At 41.9% G+C, this 22,999-nt stretch overlaps 1 protein-coding gene across 1 annotated transcript in view; it reads left to right on the forward strand.

The window, feature by feature from the left end:
• The first annotated feature begins 9,825 nt into the window (after positions 1-9,825).
• LOC138947459 (serine-rich adhesin for platelets-like) overlaps positions 9,826-22,999 on the forward strand; it is a 37,264-nt gene continuing 24,090 nt past the window's right edge. The window contains exons 1-4 of the mRNA XM_070318937.1: positions 9,826-9,932; positions 16,940-17,119; positions 18,510-19,138; positions 21,254-22,139. Of these exons, the coding sequence (XP_070175038.1) occupies positions 9,840-9,932; positions 16,940-17,119; positions 18,510-19,138; positions 21,254-22,139 (1,788 nt within the window). The 5' untranslated portion in view covers positions 9,826-9,839. The remainder of the gene's footprint in view (positions 9,933-16,939; positions 17,120-18,509; positions 19,139-21,253; positions 22,140-22,999) is intronic.

The raw sequence follows: 22,999 nt of genomic DNA on the forward strand, positions 1-22,999 counted from the left end.
AATTTTTTTACAATTTTCAGATTTTTAATGACCAAAGTCATTAATTAATTTTTAAGCCACCAAACTGAAATGCAATACCGAAGTCCGGGCTTCGTCGGAGATTACTTGACCAAAATTTCAACCAATTTGGTTGAAAAATGAGGGCGTGACAGTGCCGCCTCAAATTTCACGAAAAGCCGGATATGACGTCATCAAAGACATTTATCAAAAAAATAAAAAAAATGTCCGGGGATATCATACCCAGGAACTCTCATGTCAAATTTCATAAAGATCGGTTCAGTAGTTTAGTCTGAATCGCTCTACACACACACAGAGACAGACAGACAGACCACGACCCTCGTCTCGATTCCCCCCTCTATGTTAAAACATTTAGTCAAAACTTGACTAAATGTAAAAATGGGTACGTCCGGGAGACCAAATCAACACAGATAAAGAGGAGTAGTGAATTCACGACAGCTCAACGGTACCGTACTGTCACAAGTTCAATTCAGGATAGCTTAGGGGTACTGTGATGTCAAAATAAGTCAACCCACGATAGCACAAAGGTACCGTTTGTTCACATGGTCACACACGTTAAACACTCATTTCTCTCTCTCTCTCTCTCTCTCTCTCTCTCTCTCTCTCTCTCTCTCTCTCTCTCTCTCTCTCTCTCTCTCTCTCTCTCTCTCTCTCTCTCTCTCTCTCTCTCTCTCTTATACTGTCATGTTTCCTATAATTGTTAACATAAAATCTAAACGAGTACATTAAAAGGCACATTGTGACACTCACATGAGTAATCTGTTTCATCTTTAAAATAATCACGCATTGCCATAGCCTCGATCTGGGGATGTTTCACTCTTTAGTCTATGCTGACGTAGTGGTGCGTGTTTATCAATTATGGAACACAAAATATCGTGAAAAATATTGCAAGCGCCCTCTGCGTCACTGCAATTGAATACGCTATAAAATGGGGCTTGGTTAAGGTCAAAGAAAAAGGCCGATTCATCAAAATACTTGAAACTTCTGTATTTGATTGTTGTGTGGCCTTTATAACGTGATTTTGGCAATCGAAGAGAAATCGAGCAAAAAACTGAATGATATGGTCACTAAAACTGGAATGCACTACTTGCGCATTTGCAACGATATTCTTACTATCAGTATAGATATGATCAATCAGATCCAAAATCAAAGAGACTGCCAACGTTCCAAAATTCAGAATCAACAAACAAAAAAAGGTAGGTTGTTGGAACGTTTGTTATTGACAAAACAATACATTCACAGATATTTCGACCCAACGTTCTTTTAAGTGAACAGACAAACAAATATTCATTCGCTCGGCTTCCTGACGAGTGGACGTAAACTGATAGAACTAGGGGAAGGGCTCCTAATATGGACCACTTTTTGGTTCATGCGGACAACTATCTTGTTTTCTTGCGAATAAGTTTCATTTTGTGTTTGGTAGTTCTTCTCTCTTAGGTTAACCGTTAGGCCTAATTAGAGTGAAATAGCTTTGATAGACATTCAGCAAAAATTAAATACAGAAAAAATCACAAATGGTCCATATTAGGAGCCTGGGCGCCTAATATGGACCAGTTAAGCGGCCTTCACGAATTACTGTAAAAATCCCCCTATACTTCAAAATAACATAATACAACTTAGTGCACAAGTCAGACTAATTAGAATATGCTTTAGATTTATCTGTTTCGAGTTGATGAGAGCATTATTTGAAGCACACCAGGAAACTAAAGAAGCTTATCAAAAACAGAGTGAAAATAAGTGAAATTATTAACTTCCACGAAAAGAAGACTATCTATAATATATATATATATATACGACTAGTGTCTGTGTGTCTGTCTGTGTATCTGTCTGTGTATCTGTCTGTGCGCGATGCACGGCCAAAGTTCTCGATGGATCTGCTTCAAATTTGGTGGGCATATTCAGGTAGACCCGGGACACGACACAACCTGGTCGATATTTCAACACGTGCTCTCAGCGCGCAGCGCGGAACCGATTTTGGTTCCACCTCAGCTATTTTGGTTCCACCTCAGCTACCCGGGCCCCCATACCGACACACCATAGCCGCTACACCACATCACAACGCCAAAGTTCTCGGTGGATCTTTTTCAAATTTGGACACCGTATTCAGCTACACCCCGGACACAATATCATCGATGAGATATTTCAACACGTGCTCTCAGCGCGCAGCGCTGAACTCATTTTCGTTTTTGTGTTCATTTCACCATTATAAGTAACTCTTCCTTATCTTCTCCAGTGTTTGGCGTTTATCTCCCTTCCTTCGTGTGGCTTTCCCGTTCAGTTCTAAGTTACTATTACTATTTTTAGAATGTCACTGCGCTGTCCACTGCGCTGTCCACTGCGCTGTCCACAACGCTTCCCTTGCACCCGTAAGTTGTTCTTACTGTCAAAGTGAAAAGGTCGAATCAATTTATAGCCACGCGAAAAATACACTCTCACCTATCTCTATATATTTATAGATACAGATATGCATATATATATACGGCTTCTCTGTGTGTGTGGGTGTTTGTGTGTGTGTGTGGGCAAAAACCTGTGTATTGTAGAGTTCTGTTTGTGATGTGGTCTAGCGGCTTTTGTCTGTCTGTATGTTCTGGCATGTGAGAAGCCACAGCAGATAATATAGGGCCAAGAAATAAGCTCTAAAATTCTCAATCCCGTTTGACAGGACTTCGCCTTCAAAGGTGATTGTGGTGAACCGCCACGCTGTCTGTCTCTGTCTCGCGCCGTTCACCCCAAATTCCCGTTTCTGAGTAACTATTTTTAGAATGTCACTGCGCTGTCCAGAACGCTTCCCTTGCACCCGTAAGTTGTTCTTACTGTCAAAGTGAAAAGGTCAAATCAATTTATAGCCACGCGAAAAATACACTCTCACCTATCTCTATATATTTATAGATATAGATATACATATATATATATATATACGGCTTCTCTGTGTGTGTGTGTGTTTGTGTGTGTGTGTAAGCAACACCTGTGGATTATAGAGTTCTGTTTGTGATGGGGTCTAGCGGCTTTTGTCTGTCTGTATCTTTTAAGTTTTAATAAAGACCTTGGGTGGCAAGGTCCCAAACTTATTGCTGGACTTATGCACACGCACCCACTTGGTCCCTGGATATGAAGAGACATTGCTGCGGCTGACGCCATTGCTTCTCATACAGCTACTATATATTTTTATCAGAACTTTTAAAAATACCATTTTATATCCAAGTATCTCTTAACACCATTTTTAATTAGATGAGCGAGAGTGTGCGGGGGGCGGGAGGGTGGTGAACCACTGTACATAAAGGGAAAGTTTGTGTGCGTGCCTGTGTGTGTTCTTAATCTAAGACAAATGTCGCCAATGTTTTTACAGAGTGACGTTAAATAAACGATTTTATCATCATCTGTCTGTATGTTCTGGCATTTGAGAAGCCACAACAGATAATATAGGGCTAAGAAATAAGCTCTAAAATTCTCAATCCCGTTTGACAGGACTTCGCCTGCAGAGGTGATTGTGATGAACCGCCACGCTGTCTGTCTCTGTCTCGCGATTCACCCCGGCGAAGCCGGGTATTCCTCTAGTATATATATATACGACTAGTGTCTGTCTGTCTGTTCGCGATGCACGGCCAAAATTCTCGGTGGATCTTTTTCAAATTTGGACACCGTATTCAGCTACACCCCGGACACAACCTCATCGATGGGATATTTCAACACGTGCTCTCAGCGCGCAGCGCTGTGCGCGCTGAACCGATGTTTTTTTTGGGGGGTCTGGATCCACTACCAGTAACTCTTCCTTATCTTCTCCAGTGTTTTCAGCCGCGATTATCTCCCTTCCTCCGTGTGGCGTCAATCCATATTCCCGTTACTACGTTACTATTTTTAGAAGGTCACTGCACGTTACTATTTTTAGAAGGTCTCCAGTGTTTTGCGCGTTTATCTTCTTTCCTTCGTGCGCCGGCGAAGCCGGCGTACACCCGGCAAAGCCGGGTCCCAGGCGCAGCCTGGTATTCGGCTCTACTTCTTCCCGGCGAAGCCGGTACCCGGCGAAGCGGGTAATCATCTAGTTTGTTATAATTTTTTTAAATCTCAAGGGCTAGTTATAGGTTATTTCCAGCAAGCTTCTTAATGAATTAATGAAAATAGCCTTTAGCTTTTATTTTCTTCGATTTGTTGAAGGTGGTCCATATTAGGGGACTCGCACATACTTTGAGATTTTGCTATTATTTTTGTTTGCAGTAGAAACTCGGGGTCAACACTGCTAAAATGTAACAAATACGGTCTTAGCTGTCATATATAGCAATTTGTGTGTGATAAAAGCTTTCGTAGCTTTCGTAGCTGGCCCCCATATCTGGGGGCCGTTTCCCTATCCGCCACCTGGGGACCCGCCGGGTTGTCGCCCCCCCCTCCCCACTACTGAATTGGAAGTAGTCTGTTCCCGTGCCTTTACGAGTGTATGTACTTCTGTCATCTACCATTAAAAAACGGGTAACTTGAATGTACTTGGTATGGCGGGGCAAACACGGTCATGCACGTAAAAACACACTCGTGCAAAAACATGAGTGTACGTGCGAGTTTCAGCCCAAGGACGAAGAAGGAGAAGAATGTATTGGTTGTGTGTATATTTGCATATGTTCACTTGCAAGGACGTATGCCGCACAAAGGGGGGGGGGGGGGGGGGAGCAATGAACAAGAAAGACAAACATTTGACTAAAGCCAACCCGCCTGCAAATAGCACACACCGGTCGATCAATCAACGAAATTACAGGCTGTGCAAACAGTAAAGGGATCTTCCCGATGACTCCATAACGTCCAACGTGAAAGGGCTCATCTATCAGCCCTAAAACTGGCAAAGAATATAAAACCACAGAAAGAAGCACAAACCTTTTCTTCATGTGCTTTCCAGCTTGTTGAGGGCTGTAAAGTGGTGTGCATGTCCCATTAAAAACGACCCTTTCTCAACATACAGAATGATTTCACAATGCATTGACATTGCGAAACGTGCTTGTGATTGATTAAAAAAAATAGGAGGGAACGGCTTTAAAACAAACAAGTCGCGTAAGGCGAAAATACAACATTTAGTCAAGTAGCTGTCGAACTCACAGAATGAAACTGAACGCAATGCTATTTTTCAGCAAGACCGTATACTCGTAGCATCGTCAGTCCACCGCTCATGGCAAAGGCAGTGAAATTGACAAGAAGAGCGGGGTAGTAGTTGCGCTAAGAAGGATAGCACGCTTTTCTGTACCTCTCTTTGTTTTAACTTTCTGAGCGTGTTTTTAATCCAAACATATCATATCTATATGTTTTTGGAATCAGGAACCGACAAGGAATAAGATGAAAGTGTTTTTAAATTGATTTGGACAATTTAATTTTGATAATAATTTTTATATATTTAATTTTCAGAGCTTGTTTTTAATCCAAATATAACATATTTATATGTTTTTGGAATCAGAAAATGATGGAGAATAAGATGAACGTAAATTTGGATCGTTTTATAAATGTTTATTTTTTTTTACAATTTTTAGATTTTTAATGACCAAAGTCATTAATTAATTTTTAAGCCACCAAGCTGAAATGCAATACCGAAGTCCGGGCTTCGTCGAAGATTACTTGACCAAAATTTCAACCAATTTGGTTGAAAAATGAGGGCGTGACAGTGCCGCCTCAACTTTCACGAAAAGCCGGATATGACGTCATCAAAGACATTTATCAAAAAAATGAAAAAAACGTTCGGGGATTTCATACCCAGGAACTCTCATGTCAAATTTCATAAAGATCGGTCCAGTAGTTTAGTCTGAATCGCTCTACACACACACACACACACAGACACACACACGCACATACACCACGACCCTCGTCTCGATTCCCCCCTCGATGTAAAACATTTGCATTTAGTCATAACTTGACTAAATGTAAAAAGGGCTGGGGGTGGGGGTGGGGGGTGGTGGGCGGGTGCAAACACACACACACGCACACACACACACTCACACACACACACACACACACACACACACACACACACACACACACACACACACACACACACACAGACACACACACACACAATCTAACGCGCAATCTAACACGCCCACACATGTATACAAACACAAACAAACACACAAACACACACACACACACACACACACACACATACACACACACACACGCGCGCGCGGGGGAGTCAGCGTTTTTTGTCAAGAGGGTGTGAATTCCTTTGAACTATGATTTGATACGGATGAATCAGGATAGCTGCCAGCTGTGGTTGGAAGGTTTTTAATGCCTTACACCCCCTCCCCTTTTTTCTTGTCTTTAACCAATGGAATGGCTTATCATCTTAGAATGTTGTGTTACTATTGGTTACTAAGAGTTTTTTTTTTCTTTTTTACATTTAGTCAAGTTTTGACTAAATGTTTTAACATCGAGGAGGAATCCAAACGAGGGTCGTGGTGTTTGTGCGTGTGTGCGTGTGTGTGTGTGTGTGTAGAGCGATCTTTATGAAATTTGACATGAGAGTTCCTGGGTATGAAATCCCCGAACGTTTTTTTCATTTTTTTGATAAATGTCTTTGATGACGTCATATCCGGCTTTTCGTGAAAGTTGAGGCGGCACTGTCACGCCCTCATTTTTCAACCAAATTGGTTGAAATTTTGGTCAAGTAATCTTCGACGAAGCCCGGACTTCGGTATTGCATTTCAGCTTGGTGGCTTAAAAATTAATTAATGACTTTGGTCATTAAAAATCTGAAAATTGTAAAAAAAAATACAAATGTATAAAACGATCCAAATTTACGTTCATCTTATTCTCCATCATTTGCTGATTCCAAAAACATATAAATATGTTATATTCGGATTAAAAACAAGCTCTGAAAATTAAATATATAAAATTATTATCAAAATTAAATTGTCCACATCAATTTAAAAACACTTTCATCTTATTCCTTGTCGGTTCCTGATTCCAAAAACATATAGATATGATATGTTTGGATTAAAAACACGCTCAGAAAGTTAAAACAAAGAGAGGTACAGAAAAGCGTGCTATCCTTCTTAGCGCAACTACTACCCCGCTCTTCTTGTCAATTTCACTGCCTTTGCCATGAGCGGTGGACTGACGATGCTACGAGTATACGGTCTTGCTGAAAAATGGCATTGCGTTCAGTTTCATTCTGTGACTTCGACAGCTATATATACTTGACTAAATATTGTATTTTCGCCTTACGCGACTTGTTTTTTCTTTTCTTCTTCCTGTTCCTTCTCTCCTCTTCACTTTCTCTTTCTTTTTTCCCTCTTTCTCTTTTCTTCTCTCTTTTCTTCTTTATGTATTTATTTTATTTTGTTTGTTTTTATTCTCTTTTTGCTTGTCCCGACGCTTGTTCCTTCTCCCAGTATGCACCCACGCCGCCCCGTCCCAGCACTCACTGCAACATCCACCCCTGAACTTCGCATATGTTCACTTGCAAGGACTTATGCCGCACAAAGGGGGGGGGGGGGGGAGCAATGAACAAGAAAGACAAACATTTGACTAAAGCCAACCCCCCTGCAAATAGCACAGACCGGTCGATCAATCAACGAAATTACAGGCTAATATGGACCACCTAATATGGACCACCTTCAACAAATCGAAGAAAATAAAAACTAAAGGCAATTTTAATCAATTCATTAAGAAGCTTGCTGAAAATTACCTATAACTAGCCCTCGAGATTTCAAAAAAATATAACAAATAGTCTTTTTTTGTGTGGAAGTTGATAATTTCACTTATTTTCACTCTGTTTTGGATAAGCTTCTTCAGTTTCCTGGTGTGCTTCAAATAATGCTCTCATCAACCCGAAACAGGTCAATCTAAAGCATGTTTGAATAAGTCTGACTTGCACACTAAGTTGTATCATGTTATTTTGAAGTATACGGGGGCTTTTTACAGTGATTCGTGAAGGCCGCTTCACTGGTCCATATTGGGCGCCCAGGCTCCTAATATGGACCATTTGTGATTTTTTCTGTATTTAATTTTTGCTGAAGGTCTATCAAAGCTATTTCACTCTAATTAGGCCTAACTGCTAAACCGGAGAAGGACTACCAACCACAAAATGAAACTTCTTCGCAAGAAAACAAGCTAGTTATCAGCAATAAACAAAAAGTGGTCCATATTAGGGGCCCTTCCCCTACATGTGTGTGAGTGTGTGTGTGTGTGTGTGTGTGTGTGTGTGTGTGTGTGTGTGTGTGTGTGTGTGTGTGTGTGTGTGTGTGTGTTGCCCTTAGCTTTCCGGGGATACTGTATCATTTTAAAATAATCTGTTCCCTCCCTTTCTTTCTTTCTTCCATTCCTTCATCATTATTCAGTCTTGCTGAGTCAGCGTTTACTTGTCTAGTAGCATGACGACATCAACTTTTGTTATTACGTCAGAGAAATGACGTTTATTCCATGTACGTCTGCGTGGCATGTGCACCAACACGCACTCCTGAAATTTCGTCGGATGGAATGGGTCTCTGGTCTAACGGTAAGGTAAGTTTCGATAAATTTCTTGTTGTGGTTGATGACGGATAAACAATTTTTTTATTAATCGGTGACCGCATAGTGGTGACAGTTTTGCCTGATGATGAGGCACTTTTCCAGTTCTTCTTCAGCTTGTTCAAGTTCTTCTTCCTGAGTCCTCTTCTTCTTCTTTTTCTTCTTCTTCTTCACTTGCGCAGATGGGCTGAAACTCCAACGTGTCAGTTTTTACACGATTAGGTTTTTACGTGGGTATGCATGCTTTGCTCTCTCTCTCTCTCTCTCTCTCTCTCTCTCTCTCTCTCTCTCTCTCTCTCTCTCTCTCTCTCTCTCTCTCTCTCTCTCTCTCTCTCTCTCTCTCTCTCTCTCTCTCTCTCTCTCAAAAAGTTGTGAACCTCCCGACGTACCCCCCGCACCCCCCCCCCGCCCATTTTTTTTGTTTTTTTGTTTTTTTAGTGTTCACTGACGTTCACTGACGTCGCCTAAAACATGATTTGCGTTTCCCGAATAGGACTTCGCCCGAAACAGACTGCTTGGATCAGGATCGATACATTGCAGGAACCTTTGTGGATTATCATCGCAACGGAAACGAGAGAGCGCAACCCAAAAAATTAAAATTTTAATAATAGGAATTATTTGATCCTAGCCTATCCTCTTATTTCTAGGGAGGTCAGTTAGGTTAGGTTAGGCTTGAAACTGCCCGCTAATGTTAAACTTTCTGTGAATGTTATACCGTGCCAATCAAGGAGAGATTTGTAGTGACTGAAACTGAAACCAGCGGCTGCTTGAAAATGATCCAACCGTGAAAAAACTTGCGGCCAAAAAGTCGCCGAAGAGAAACTTGAGTTGTCAGTTGAGACTGGGACAAACAGTAACATTCTGCTAACAATAATTATGCAAATTACACATCGTGACATACTTTTGATGTACATTGATTCCTGCTGATTGTCTGATGTATGTTTTAAGATATATATAAAGGCTTCGTCTGATTGTAGCACAACTTGAAAGCTCTGCCGATACACAACGGGATTCTTCAAGGGGCTAAACCGTCGGTTATTCATCGGTCAAGAATTACTCGGAGTTAGTTCCCTTCAGTTGATTTTTCCATCGTTTTCTTTGGGGGTATTTCTGACTTTCTCGCTTTCATAACTCTCCCCACTTTATAAACAGAATACTTTAGACGTCAGAATATACTTTTAAAATTAATCATTTCAACGTTAAAACGCGTTTTCGCTTTGCTGCTGAGTAAGCGAATCGTAGAATCCATAAACTGCTTTGCTTTCGTTCTCATGTTTGGTGTTGTCTCCGGAGGGAGTAACACAGGAACAGCCAATGGCATTAGCATACAGGCAAAATGAACGTCAATGGCGCTCTCGGTTCAGCATGAGAGCGAAAATTATGAGAAAACCGAAGCAAGATTAATGAGCTCGGGTGGGAGTAGCCGGCGTGCTCAATCGGTAAGTTTGAAACAAATTTTGTTGAAATAATTTCAGTGATTAGCTCATGAAATTCAGTAAATATGTCATGCTGTCACAAGAAACCTATGCAACTCCCTTTATCATCACCTCGTCCGCATTCCAAACGTCAACAAACATTTCGGCAAGCAGTTAAATGTCATGGCTTGAGGTTGTGTAACTTTTAAGTTCATCGACGATACGCTACAGTGTGCAGTGATTTTTTGGTGAGTTATTTGCTTCGTTTGCGTTACTGTCACGATTATCGTCTGCTTCGATGTTTATCGGGGTAACGAGCTGATCGTGATGGTGACATTTCACGCCACCACCCAGTCGTCAATGAATGGATTTTGCCAGCTTTGCAATCAACTATGTCAATGTTGTTTGAAGGGAACTTGAAGATTACTTCTTCGGGAAGCTGTTGCAGCAAAGTCAGTGTTTGTTTTGACTGTTTTGTTTGATAACCAGTGAAAAATATTCTGAACCGATCATTGTCATATGGTCGCCATAGCTGAAAAGTGTTGTAGCAACTTGGACGATATGCACCCAGATCGCGTAAATAAAAGGATATATTTTTGTCTTCCGGCGATGACAGACGGGCTTGGTCGATCTCCCATGAATAATTCGTTCATATCTTTCAACGACCAGTTACCAGCAGGGAATGCAGACATCAAAATGGTGGTAATAGCAGGCAAAATGGTGTAAAAGGATGTTGTCGAATATTCTAAAAATAACCCTCCGCGTGCGACACAGGCAACGCATGAATGGCCAAAACAGCTGATAGCGGCGCAGAGCATTTTGATGGCTGTGCCATTTTCCGCATAGATTTTTCCTCCCTATGTCGACAGCCAATATTAGTTCAAGGATCAGATTTTTTTCCCCTTCTCTAAACTGCTCGATATTGGTGAATGAATCTCTTCACTAGCTCTGCTGCGAGTGTGACACAAATTCCAATGCTTGCTAGTTGTAGGCTATGATGAAGAAATATTTTGTACTCCCAAAAGTTTTTTCTTCCCCAGAGATCCAGAGATAGCAAATTGTGATTAAGATAGACTCGTTGGATGGTTTTGTTCAAGAATTGTCCTGTTATTGTTTGAACTGAGGTCAAAATGAGTTCGGCTCATTCTCTCCCTGACAGGATGCATTGAGTTTCTGAAACCGATTTTTGTTACATATTTAGAGCTTTTTGTAATGTATTATTGATATTAGCAGATTCGCGATCGTCGATAATGATTTTTCATGGTGTTTTGCAATTTTTAAATGACAAAGGAATTGATATAATTATAAGACAGTTTCAAGCGAGCTATTTTTCGCGGCTGTATTAACTGTGCAAACAACTCTAAATATGGCAAAAGTGTCACGTGATAATCAACCGTTTGGTTTCGCCGCTCACTGGAGCAGACGATTTTTTCTGTAACCAGTTGACAGTGATGAAACCATATATTACGGTCTCCTTCCGGCAGCAGTCCCAAAATTTCGACTTGTTTTGACCTTAGAACGATGTCTTTATCATAACTGTGAAGAACAGAACGGAGATCACTGTCAAAGTCGGCCAATCTGCAATCATTTTCGTCTCGCGAACACTGATCTCAAATTTAGATCAGTGCTCGCGAAAAACATATGGGAGATAACTCTGTATTGCTTGTTTTGATAGATTCGCGCAGGACTGTCGCGTCCGGTCAAAGAGACAACTGGAGCGATGCTTATCAGAATGGCTTATGATCTGTATCAGTGTATAGTATTCATGCAATTCCATTATCCTTTATTAATTGTGAGCGCAGTTGATTGCAATTTGAATTTATAGTTCAACAAAAAAAGGTTACAATACAACGAAGCTGTTTACGAAATTTGTTTCATTCAGTCACACAGATGGTTTTAATGGTTATCTGTGTACATGTAAGGAAAAATAATCAGGTAGCAAAACTGGACAGCAAATTTAAATGGAAACTTCAGCCCTGAAAGTTAAAGGCACAGTAAGCCTCCCGTAAACCATCACAGATACGGTCAGGCTTTTACACACAGAACAAACACCCTTTCATTTAAACACTCACTGGTTGAGAACATCCTAGGTGCCCTCCGTAAAGAGCGAACAATTTTCAAAGAATTTATTTTTGCGTGGTTTATCTTACCCCTGAGCCATCGTGAACCCGTGTGATCCAGTTTCCCTTTTTGACTCACATGCGAAGCAAAAGTGAGTCTATGTACTCACCCGAGTCGTCCGTCCGTCCGTCCGTCCGGAAAACTTTAACGTTGGATATTTCTTGGACACTATTCAGTCTATCAGTACCAAATTTGGCAAGATGGTGTATGATGACAAGGTCCCAAAAAACATACATAGCATCTTGACCTTGCTTCAAGGTCAAGGTCGCAGGGGCCATAAATGTTGTCTAAAAAACAGCTATTTTTCACATTTTTCCCATTTTCTCTGAAGTTTTTGAGATTGAATACCTCACCTATATATGATATATAGGGCAAAGTAAGCCCCATCTTTTGATACCAGTTTGGTTTACCTTGCTTCAAGGTCAAGGTCACAGGAGCTCTTCAAAGTTGGATTGTATACATATTTTGAAGTGACCTTGACCCTGAACTATGGAAGATAACTGTTTCAAACTTAAAAATTATGTGGGGCACATGTTATGCTTTCATCATGAGACACATTTGGTCCCATATGATCAAGGTCAAGGTCACTTTGACCCTTATGAAATGTGACCAAAATAAGGTAGTGAACCACTAAAAGTGACCATATCTCATGGTAGAAAGAGCCAATAAGCACCATTGTACTTCCTATGTCTTGAATTAACAGCTTTGTGTTGCATGACCTTGGATGACCTTGACCTTGGGTCAAGGTCACATGTATTTTGGTAGGAAAAATGTGTAAAGCAGAAGGTCAAGCATGTGAGTCGTATGGGCTTTGCCCTTCTTGTTCACAATGTAGTCGTCAGTTAGTCATTTGAATGCGACTCGATGTGAGCTTATCTACAATAGCACGTTTTTATGCACGAAACAAACGGCTGTGGTTCACAAGAACTCTAGCGATGGCTTTTGACTGTTGCCGGAGAGGAACGGCGATATGCATAAACCGTCGTCTGCTACGACCCTTGCGTGACCCTGCTTCCGGGCTTTTATTTTTTCAAACTTTCACAACTTCGAATTGTACTGATCTTGTCTTGATGAAAAAAGAATTCTTTTATGATTAAAGAATGTTTGTGTAACAAGCTGTCAATTTATTATTTAGATTTTAAAAGTTAGGTCTAGCGCAAAAACGCACCACAGTCCAAAAACATTCTGATAATCATCGATCCACGGCTATGGCCAGTTTACATCGATAGAATGAGACCCGAAGGGAAGTAACTCATTTTTGACCTGAGTTCAGGATGGGTCCAAAAAGTGTTCGAGACAATCTGCAAAATTAATTCTTTAAAAATTGCTCGCTCTTTACGTAGGGCACCTAGGATGTTCCCGTTTGGTGAGCGTTCAAATGGAAGGGTGTTTGTACTGTGTGTAAAAGCCTGACAGTATGAGTATCTGTGATGGTTTACGGGAGGCTTGGTGTCCGGGCGTGATTTCCGGTATTGAATATTCATAAGAGCACCAAAACGAGGCGCCATTGTTGTAGAGGACGAAGTCCACGAAAATAAATTCTTTGAAAATGTCTCACGCTCGACAGAAAGCAGCCAGGATGTTCCCGTTCGGTGAGCGTTCAAATGGAAGTATGCTTGTACTGTCGGGGAGCTCTGTGATGGTTTACGGGAGGCTTACTGTGCCTTTTAAAAAATGGTGTACTAGTCCTTTGGCTAGTGATTCTGAACATTTACTAGCCAGAGAGCAAACTTTTCTAGCGGAACCAACAATTTGTTTCAGCAACTTTACTCGCATTTGGCGAGTAGTTGAACATTTCTACTCGCCAGTTACATGTTTTGACTTGCCATTACGAGTAAAATACTCGCCACTTTCAGGCCTGAACTTTAATCATGTATAATTCGTTATGTCAGAGTTAAAATTAGAGGTATAACTAGCTGCGCTTTAATATTGTACTTACATGCCCTTTACTGAACACATTTCATGGTGTAAAGAATTACCCATACATAAATTCTAGCTTGCAGAATAGGGTAGTTTCAGTTTGAGTCACAGCGCTCCCCACGGACGCACGTCCTAGAGGGTCCTGGGACCCTCACTTTTAATGTTCAGAGGGTCCATTGACCCCTTAAGCAGAGTTTTAGAGGGTCCCATCTGCACTGTCTAGTTCCGCCTCCTCTCCGATATCGTTCCCGCGTGAAAGTGGCATCATTTGTGCTGGCATTTTGACTTAAACTGACGACTACAGTCTGCAAACAGTATGTACAGGACGCATGACACCGGAAATTTAGTGTGTACCTGGACCCGCTTTGTGTGCAGGTTTAGTGTTCTCTGGGACCCCCTCCTTGAATTTCTAGTATGTGATTTCGGCTTCTAAGTTCTAGCCCGCAGGGACGCGCATTTTGGGGAGCACTGAGTAACTAAGAACCAGTACTACATTAGATATTAACTATTATGATTAAACCCTAGTGGAAATAACAGAAAATAAAATATTCAATATTTCTGTGTCCCTGTACCAGGTGCAGAACAATCAGCATTTTTTGGCTCACGTAAGTGTAGCCTATGCGATCGTAACTTTGTCTGTCCGTGCGTATGTGCGTGCGTGCGTGTGTATGTCTGTGGTAGAAACTCTAACATTTGAAGACGTCATGACGTCACATTATGACGTAAGAGGGTTAGACGTCACGCGAAGGAAGTACTGAAAGTCTCGGTCATTATTATTTTGAGCGGGCCGAGACTAGTTGGCAGTCGTGTCCCTGTAAGTAGGCTACATGCAGACAGACAGATCTAGATCTAGTGTCTCGCTTTCTTGCACAGTTTCACCTATGCTCTTTCTCTGTGTGTGTGTGTGTGTGTGTGTGTGTGTGTGTGTGTGTATGTGTGATGGAGTGATTGAGTTTGTGTTACTGTTTGTCGATTTCTTACGTGAGCCTTGATGGCTAATCGCCTCTTGTTACTTTACATGATGATGTGCCACAGAACTGATGGTGAAGCGAACGAGGAACAAGAATTAAGTGAATTAAGTATGGGTATCGTCTCCCCATCCTAGAGTGTTTCAAACTACAATTGACACTTCTCAACATTACATAGATAATAGTGGTTATATTTCCAGGACTGACTAAATTCTCTTAAATACTTTGCACATTTGTCAGAAATAAATAAAACTGTGCATCCAAAAAGAACATAATGATAATGTGATAATCAGTTGTTAAATTGTTATATATATGGCTAAAAACTAATTTTAGAATCACACATCCTACAGTAATAGTAATGCAGGGGAGCAAAATGATAATCTGTTGTAAAATAAAAGTGATAAAAATGTTTTTGAAAAATGCTTAACAGTGACAGAAATGCAGGTGAAGAAAATAATTAGCAATGCTTGACAAGGAAACAGTCAGCCAGTTGATCTTTGGCTATCTTTGTGGCACAGGGAGAAGTTTGTTCTCTAAAGCCCACAAAGCGTTGAGGGGATTGGCTTGTGGGGTAGGTATCCTAAGAATCTCCCTGAGCAAACAGAGCACCCAGTGCCTTCAGCCAAGAGCAAAACCGAGGCTGGCTTCAGATGTTTTTGAAAAAAATAAAAGGCTGAGTTACCTGCCCCGCTGTGCCGTTGTTTACCTTCATGTGCACGCGTCTTTTTAGTTTCGCGAGATGGAGACTGGGGCGAGAGCTTCATCTTGCTTTTGTATAAACGTCCGTTGTAGCGAATGCATTCGCGTGGTCTGTTATATTTTTGGTGGGTTATTTTTTATCCCAGATGTCATTCTGTTTTAGTGGCTGTTATCCCTCCCAATTACAACCCCCCCCCACCCTCTTTCTACTATCCCTTTGCGACATCTTTTGTGTTGCGAAATTCATTTAAGAGTTTTTGTCTTATCTACGTGTTATTGCACCTTTTTTCAGCTTTACTTTCTTTTTCTTTGAGTTAAATTAATGGTGTTTTACTTTTAGTCAGTAGTCTGAACTGATAAAAGATCCCTGACTGTATGTTAAACTGTCCAGGGCTTTGTTAAATAGGAATATGTCCGAACTATTTTTAAATGCCTTATTCAACAAACCAAATAAGTGTGTAAGAACGGAACATTCAGTCAATATTATTCTGAAAAGGGTTCCTTTTCTAGACCAGGAAAAATGAATGAATGTAAATCGATTTTTTGCAAATCTAAAAGTTGCACAAAGTGCACAGGTGAATGCCATTAAATTCACAGGGGGTACTTTGTTGAATATCTCAGAATGCAGAGCTGACTAATCTTATGATTTTGTATAGAGTTTGTTGGCTCAACATTATACACACATAGGAAAACTTTTTATTTTCTTGTTTTTCACTTCTAGCATTAAGACTCCAAAACATATCTTAGATCACAAACAGAATGTTTTTTAAAGGTTGCTATAGCCGTTTCAAATCTCTTGCCTTTCTGACCTTTACTGCTTTGGGTCTGGCTCCCTGCAGTCATCAAAAGCTATTCAGTGTATGAACTGCACCTGTGTGTCGTGTATTTAAGTATGTGTTAATAGCGCTGAATGGGGAGATCTAGAAATAGACGGTTAGTCATTTAACCCACCGTTTCACTTTCAGTACACCAAGCTAAACAGTTCACTTGAAATGTATGTGGATAAATTGAGGTAGAATCACATGAAATTTTACCACACATTTTGCATCAAATTTACTGTCATGTTTTCTTTGTATTTGACTAAAAATTGATTCTCAATCTGACGTTATCTCTCTGGAATGAGAGAGAGAGAGAGAGAGAGAGAGAGAGAGAGAGAGAGAGAGGGAGAGGGAGAGGGGAAAGAGAGAAGAGGAGAGAGAGAGAGAGAGAGTGTACAGTCGGTATAATATTTGTGAGTGTGTGTCAGGTATGTGTCAACTGTCATTGCATTCCTAATGTTCTGAAGCTTTAAAATTGTATTTATTATCAATATTTTTTCTCCAGGAACTCAAGTACAACCCAAGGACCAAGACCTTGGAGCCCGGCGGCCAAGACACAGGTAGCTATGGACCGACAGCGTCGCGCTTCCCAGTAGACAGTTATGGAATGCCTGCCTCCACCTATCAGGACAGACACGGCAGAGACATGGTAAAACTGCAACCTTCCACCTACAGAAATGGCCAGGTCAGTGGTAAATAAAGTCTTGGAACAGAAGAGGAAATTGATGTGAAAATATCAGAGGAATTTGTGTGATAAAGTTTGCAGAAATCATTTCCCAGGCTTGAAAGGAATTAATGGCCAGGTCAGTTGGAAATAAAGTCTTGGAACAGAAGAGAACATTTTGTGAAAATATCACAGAGGATTTTGTGTGGTATTACGTTTGGAGAAGTCATTTCCCAGTCTCAATGCTGTAAAGATGTGTATACCCATGCATGCACATACACACAAACACAAACACTTATAATTGTTTATAAAACTCATTGAAAAGGATAAAACAAACATAACCTTTGAAACTTTGCCAGTGAGGTTGTTTGTTTCACTCACATTTTACATTTAAAATGTTGAAATGACAGTACAGGTTCTGAATTTCTGTTTCCATTACTTGCTGGACACTCATGCTCCTTTAAGTTATATGTCGAGCAGACCTGCTACTTAGCAGTTAGGTGGTTCAATCTTGTCTGTCATGAAGAGGCTGTTAGTGTCCTTGCCAACTTTCGCTGCGGATGATCATTTATAGACGCGGACAACAGACATGTCAGGTGTAATTTTAGTTTCCAGGTAATGAAAAATATTGATTTGCTGCCAGTGCCTATACGTGAGGGAAGTTTATACAGTTGCTTAGCAGTCTGAATGAGGGGATAAGTACGTGTATGATTTGAGCGCAGGGGAAAATCTATTAGCTGGAGCTACAGGGATAATGTAGTGGACATCCGCTGGATGGAGCATCTTCTTTTTTGAATCAATACTGCAATACTTACCCTCACTGTTCTGCAGGTATAATAGAGCTTTCTTATATGATACAGATCGATCTGTATAATACTTATTGGCTGCATGACCGTTTTTATGCTGACATTTCTGAATATGGTATAAGTATATAGAGAATATTTTCTCTGTGGTCAAATGGAGGTTGCTGCTGTTATTTCAGAAACAGAATGCATCGAGTCGATCGACCAACATTTTTAGAATGGCTGTCAGAGCTGAAATATTACAGAAATTCACTGGTAAGTTATAAGGCGTCCTGCTGGCATGCTTTCAGAGAGGATACATTATGCATGCTTCAGTGTTGTTCCCAGGCCTTGTTTGGTCATTCATGCATACTTTTTTGATCTGACGCATTGTTCTGACCTCAGGCCAATCGAATGTCTGATAGTTTTGACACATACGATGTCTTCTGACAAATACATTTTTTTGCAGCCAGGACATTTTGACAGATAATTATATATTCTGAATCCAGGTCCAACTGACCTGTGGTCTTCTGTGTCTGGGAACAACGCTGATGCTTATTTGCCAGCTCAGTTTAATACTTTTTATGTTGTGAAATTTCTCAGCGTTGAGTCAGTAGTTTGGGTTGCAGGTTCAGGGCCACGCCCTTCCAGACACATTCCACTCCACATTCCAGCCTGGCCATGGCTACCAGTCTCACCACCACCAACACCAACAGCAACAACAACAACACCAACATCAGCATGGCCCCTCTGCCACCCCCACAACCACCACCAACCCCAGCAACAACTCTCTCTCTTCTTCTTCCCCCTTCTCCGTGCAAGACGGCCTCAGCGGCTACCCAGGGTGGGGGGACTTTTCCCCCTTTTCCACCCCTGCCCACGGGAATGTGCAGAGAAACGTGACGGGTGCGAGCGCCCCACCGTCAAACTCTTCTACTCCCTTTCGCAACAACTCTCAGTCGTCGTTTTTCAACGACAGCAACAGCAGTGGAAGCAGGTCTTCTGAAGCAATGGCTGCTCCGCAAAACCAGCAGGTGCCGTCGTTTTCGCAAGAGGGGGGAGGGGACAAGTTCGGCCTCAACAGCAGCTGTTCAAGCGATAAGTTCTCCACCCTGGACGACATGGTCAGTAAGCTAGTGGACGAGGAATCGAACCTCTTCTCTCTCAACTCCCTCGGACACTTTCCTACCACTGGTGCTTCCGTAGGTGCCGATGAAAGTCATTCCCAGTCGACGTCCGATGTGTTTTCCTTTGACGAGTAAGTTGTGTTGATGTTATGCATGCTCTTTCTTGGCTAGGATCGCTATGGCTGCTCAGTTCAAATATAATAATAATAATAATAATAAGGGTATTTATATGGCGCAAATCTTAGCGCCAGTTACAATATATGTTGAAATATATGAAATATTAAATTCTCTTGATGTTTGGGTTTTTATGCTTGCCCTTTTGCCTTGAACAGCTGCTGTGTTAAAATACATGAAATAAGTATGAGATTTTTGTTTTGTACGCAGCACTCCGATAAGGTACCTTTCTCCTTAAAAGTTTCAGCTAGGCTCTTCTGCTACCCCCAGCCCAGAATATCCTCATGTTTGATCATTCATCTTCAAGACTGCAAGTGCAACGGCTATACACTGACCATAAAGAAGTGTGTTGCTTTTGAATTTTGGAAAAACATTGCTCTCTTCCTGTAACAGCAGCCAGGGTTCCACATCACGTAAAATTGGAGGTATTATACCCTCTGACCCCCCAAATCACGTACGAGACGCTCTTTGAAAGGGTGTCGGTAAGTAACAATTATTTTGCCAAGAGGTATAATAACGTACGACTTGAAAGGCAAAAGGGTATGACTTTGATCGTTTTACAAACGGTACGACTGGTTATGCAACGCTCGAGTTTTTTTGGTTTTTTTTTCGCGGGAGACTAATTTTGGAAAGCTTCACCGGGGATCTCGACACGTGTTTACTGTCTCCAGGAAGTTGGCACTGTCAGCGTGACCAGAGTTACTTCCCCTCCGCTATTTTCGGTTCTGTTGGTTCCGCGAAGACCGCGAGCGTGCATTTTGCAGACGATCAGTTTTGTCACTGACTTTGTGTTTGAAAATGCCACGACCAAGAAAGCCTGCTGCAGTTGATCCAAAACAACGAACTTTGACGTTTGCGATACCTGATTTTAGCATGCTTGGTGAAATTCTCTTGACCATTCCAATCACTTCAGGCTGTTACTACCCTGTGAGAGAGGCTTTAGTCAACAGAACCGGGGGAAGTCAAAGTGAAGGAACCGACTCTCAGTGGAGAGACTGGTCAACAAAATGATGATGAAACACGTATGCACTGACCTAAAGCGTGACATCACTGGAAGGGTATTGCAAGTGCACGGAGCCATGAGGAAAAGGAAATCTGTTGACAGTGGCTGTGACTTGCAAAGCAAAACACCAAGACTTCACCCAAAGACTGAGTTACAGAGTAATATTATTATTAGAGCCATACAGTTGCAACGCCCTTTCAATGATGCCACGCTTTAGTGTGTTGGAACTTAGATTGAACTGTTGTTGTGGAGAGACACAGTCACAAGTGTGTTGCAGATGTGAATTTCAACAGGCACTTGATAGGTGTGTTGTTAATGTGTAACCAACAACTGAACAGGCAAATAATTTCAAACTTATTGACACTCATAATAATGTTCTTGTTGTTGTGGAACTGAACTGACTTTTCATAGCATTACCCTGAATTTGTGGGGGAAAAAACTGTGTGGCACTGCACTGTTGAACTCATAATTGTCAGTTGGTGGCTGGGTTCTGGGTTATTAATAAAAGTTTACTGTTCAGAATTTCAAGCCAGTTTACTTGTTCATTTTGTGAAAGCTCTCAGCTTCTGACTAGTGTTTTGATACCCCGGTAATTGCTGTAAATGTGTAAGTGTTATTCACTTATTGTTATGCTACAAGCAAGAATTTACACATATGACATTTCACAATGCCAATGGTCATAAATTATTTCCTTTATTCAAAGCACTCTCAAATTGACAATGCAATTTGCACACATTGACATCATGCACATGCAAGAACCTGGTAAAACAGCAAAGCAATACACAGAGTCGCCGACAACATGCCATACCCTTTGATCAATCAGGAAAGGGTATGAAAACCCTTTACTTTTTTGGTGAAAGGGTATGAATACCCCTGACCTCAGAGCCTGTGTGGAACCCTGGCAGCTTAATTATAAGGTTTGTTTCTTGAGACATTCTTGCCTTGATGACTTGCAAATGCGCCACCGACAGCTTCAGTGAGGCATTGCCCAGCATTTTTTCCATGCACAAAACAATCGATAGCAAGTAGTTTCACTTTCAGACGTACATTTCTTCCCTGTTTTCACCAGGTCTCCTAGTTTATCCTCAGCCGGCATGTGGTCTACAGGCAGTGAAGACGCCATGCACGCCGCATCGGGACGATCAGCCTCCACCACTACCAAATCCTCCATGTCCAATCACCACGGCAACCCATCCTCCGCCTACGGCAGCTTCGATCAGGGCATGGGTTACCCCCTGACTCAGCTGTGGGATGATCATTACGCAGACAGCGGGATAGCCTCCAGCCATCACTCGCAGGCCGACAACGTTTTCTCCCCCAGTTTCTCCGACCTTGACCCCAGTCAGCAGCGAGAGCGTGACCTGTTCAACAACAACCTTGAGGGTCTCGACGACCCACTCTTGCTGCAGAAGTTCCTGGCCCAGCTGCAGATCAGCGGAGGTTTGCTTGCCTCGGCAGGGAAGGCGGACCTCAACAACCACTCCATGACGGGGTCTGGGGACCCCACACACACCCTCCCTCCCGCCCACTTCTCCCACCTGCAACATCTCAGCGGCAGCAACAGCAGTAACGCCAGCAACAACAACAACATGACAGACTTTCCCGCGACTGGGTTGGCCCAGTTTTCCACCTCGGACATTCTGTCGGCTTTGTCGGCGGCCTCACCGTCCACGTCCAAAAACAGCAGCGGAGTTTCGCAACAGCTGTTCAGCTCGGCTCTGTCACCATCAGGCCCTGCACAATCGGCCAAGCAGTCAGAGCAGCAGCAATACCTGATGTCCACTCCCCACAGCCAGGGGGGCAGTTTGCCGTTTTCCTCCTCGGAGCTGTTCCAGCACGTGTCCCCCATCCCCAGCCAGGGATCTTCGGGCTCCGGCGCCAACTTTCACTCGGCCTCGACTGCCTCTCAGTTCCAGACCATTGATGCTTTGCTCAAGCAGGACAAGTCTTTTCAGGTAAGTGCAGGGCAAAATGGATCTTGAAACTTTCAACAATTGTAATACCTGAATTCGCCAGAGTTTAAGTCTTTTGACAAGCAATTATTATTGCTGTTCATCAGCCCTGACCAGGGTTTAGCCTGGGAGAAAAAGGCAATGGGACATTTTCCGATGGGACATAGTCGAAGGCAAGAAGCGCCACAGAGGTATGTACGCGTTTTGACCAAACATAACAAATGGTGCAACATGGTGCCATCTGAGAATTAGCCGCTATATCGTGTTTTCTGTGTGTGTGTGTGTGTATGTGTAATCCGATGTAAAGTGTACATTTGGTGGCACAGTGGTACGTAATCTTGATGCGGCCTTTGACGCACTGAAAGGAATTGTGATGGGACATTTTCAGATTTAATTCGCCAATGGCGCAGGGCGCACTAGTAAATGAAACCCTGCCTGACAAATATGCAGGCAGAATTTTCAATGTGTGTTCACCTCTTCCATAAATGGCAATTGATGAACATGTATTATATTTCGAAAACTTAAAGAGAGGAGGGTTCGAGGCAAAAAATAAGGGATATAATAAGCACAGGACCTGAACGCACATAATTATGTTTGGTCATATTTTAATAATAGTATTTTAAGATTCTCATGTGGTTTTCCTGGTTAGGAGTATTAGTGCAAATAATGTGTTAAATCACTAGGGACAGAGCAACATCTGTTTTACTGCATGCAATGTCTTGCTGTAAAGTTTAAGTTAACCCTTACACTGGTGCAATTCTGTAACACATGTTGCATAGCCACGGGTGAATTAACAGAGAAAAAAATAAAGAAAAACGGTCATATAGGTTTTTGCATCCATGGGAGGTAATCGGAACCGACCA

The sequence above is a fragment of the Littorina saxatilis genome, linkage group LG14, assembly GCF_037325665.1.
Source record: "Littorina saxatilis isolate snail1 linkage group LG14, US_GU_Lsax_2.0, whole genome shotgun sequence".
Taxonomy (NCBI): domain Eukaryota; kingdom Metazoa; phylum Mollusca; class Gastropoda; order Littorinimorpha; family Littorinidae; genus Littorina; species Littorina saxatilis.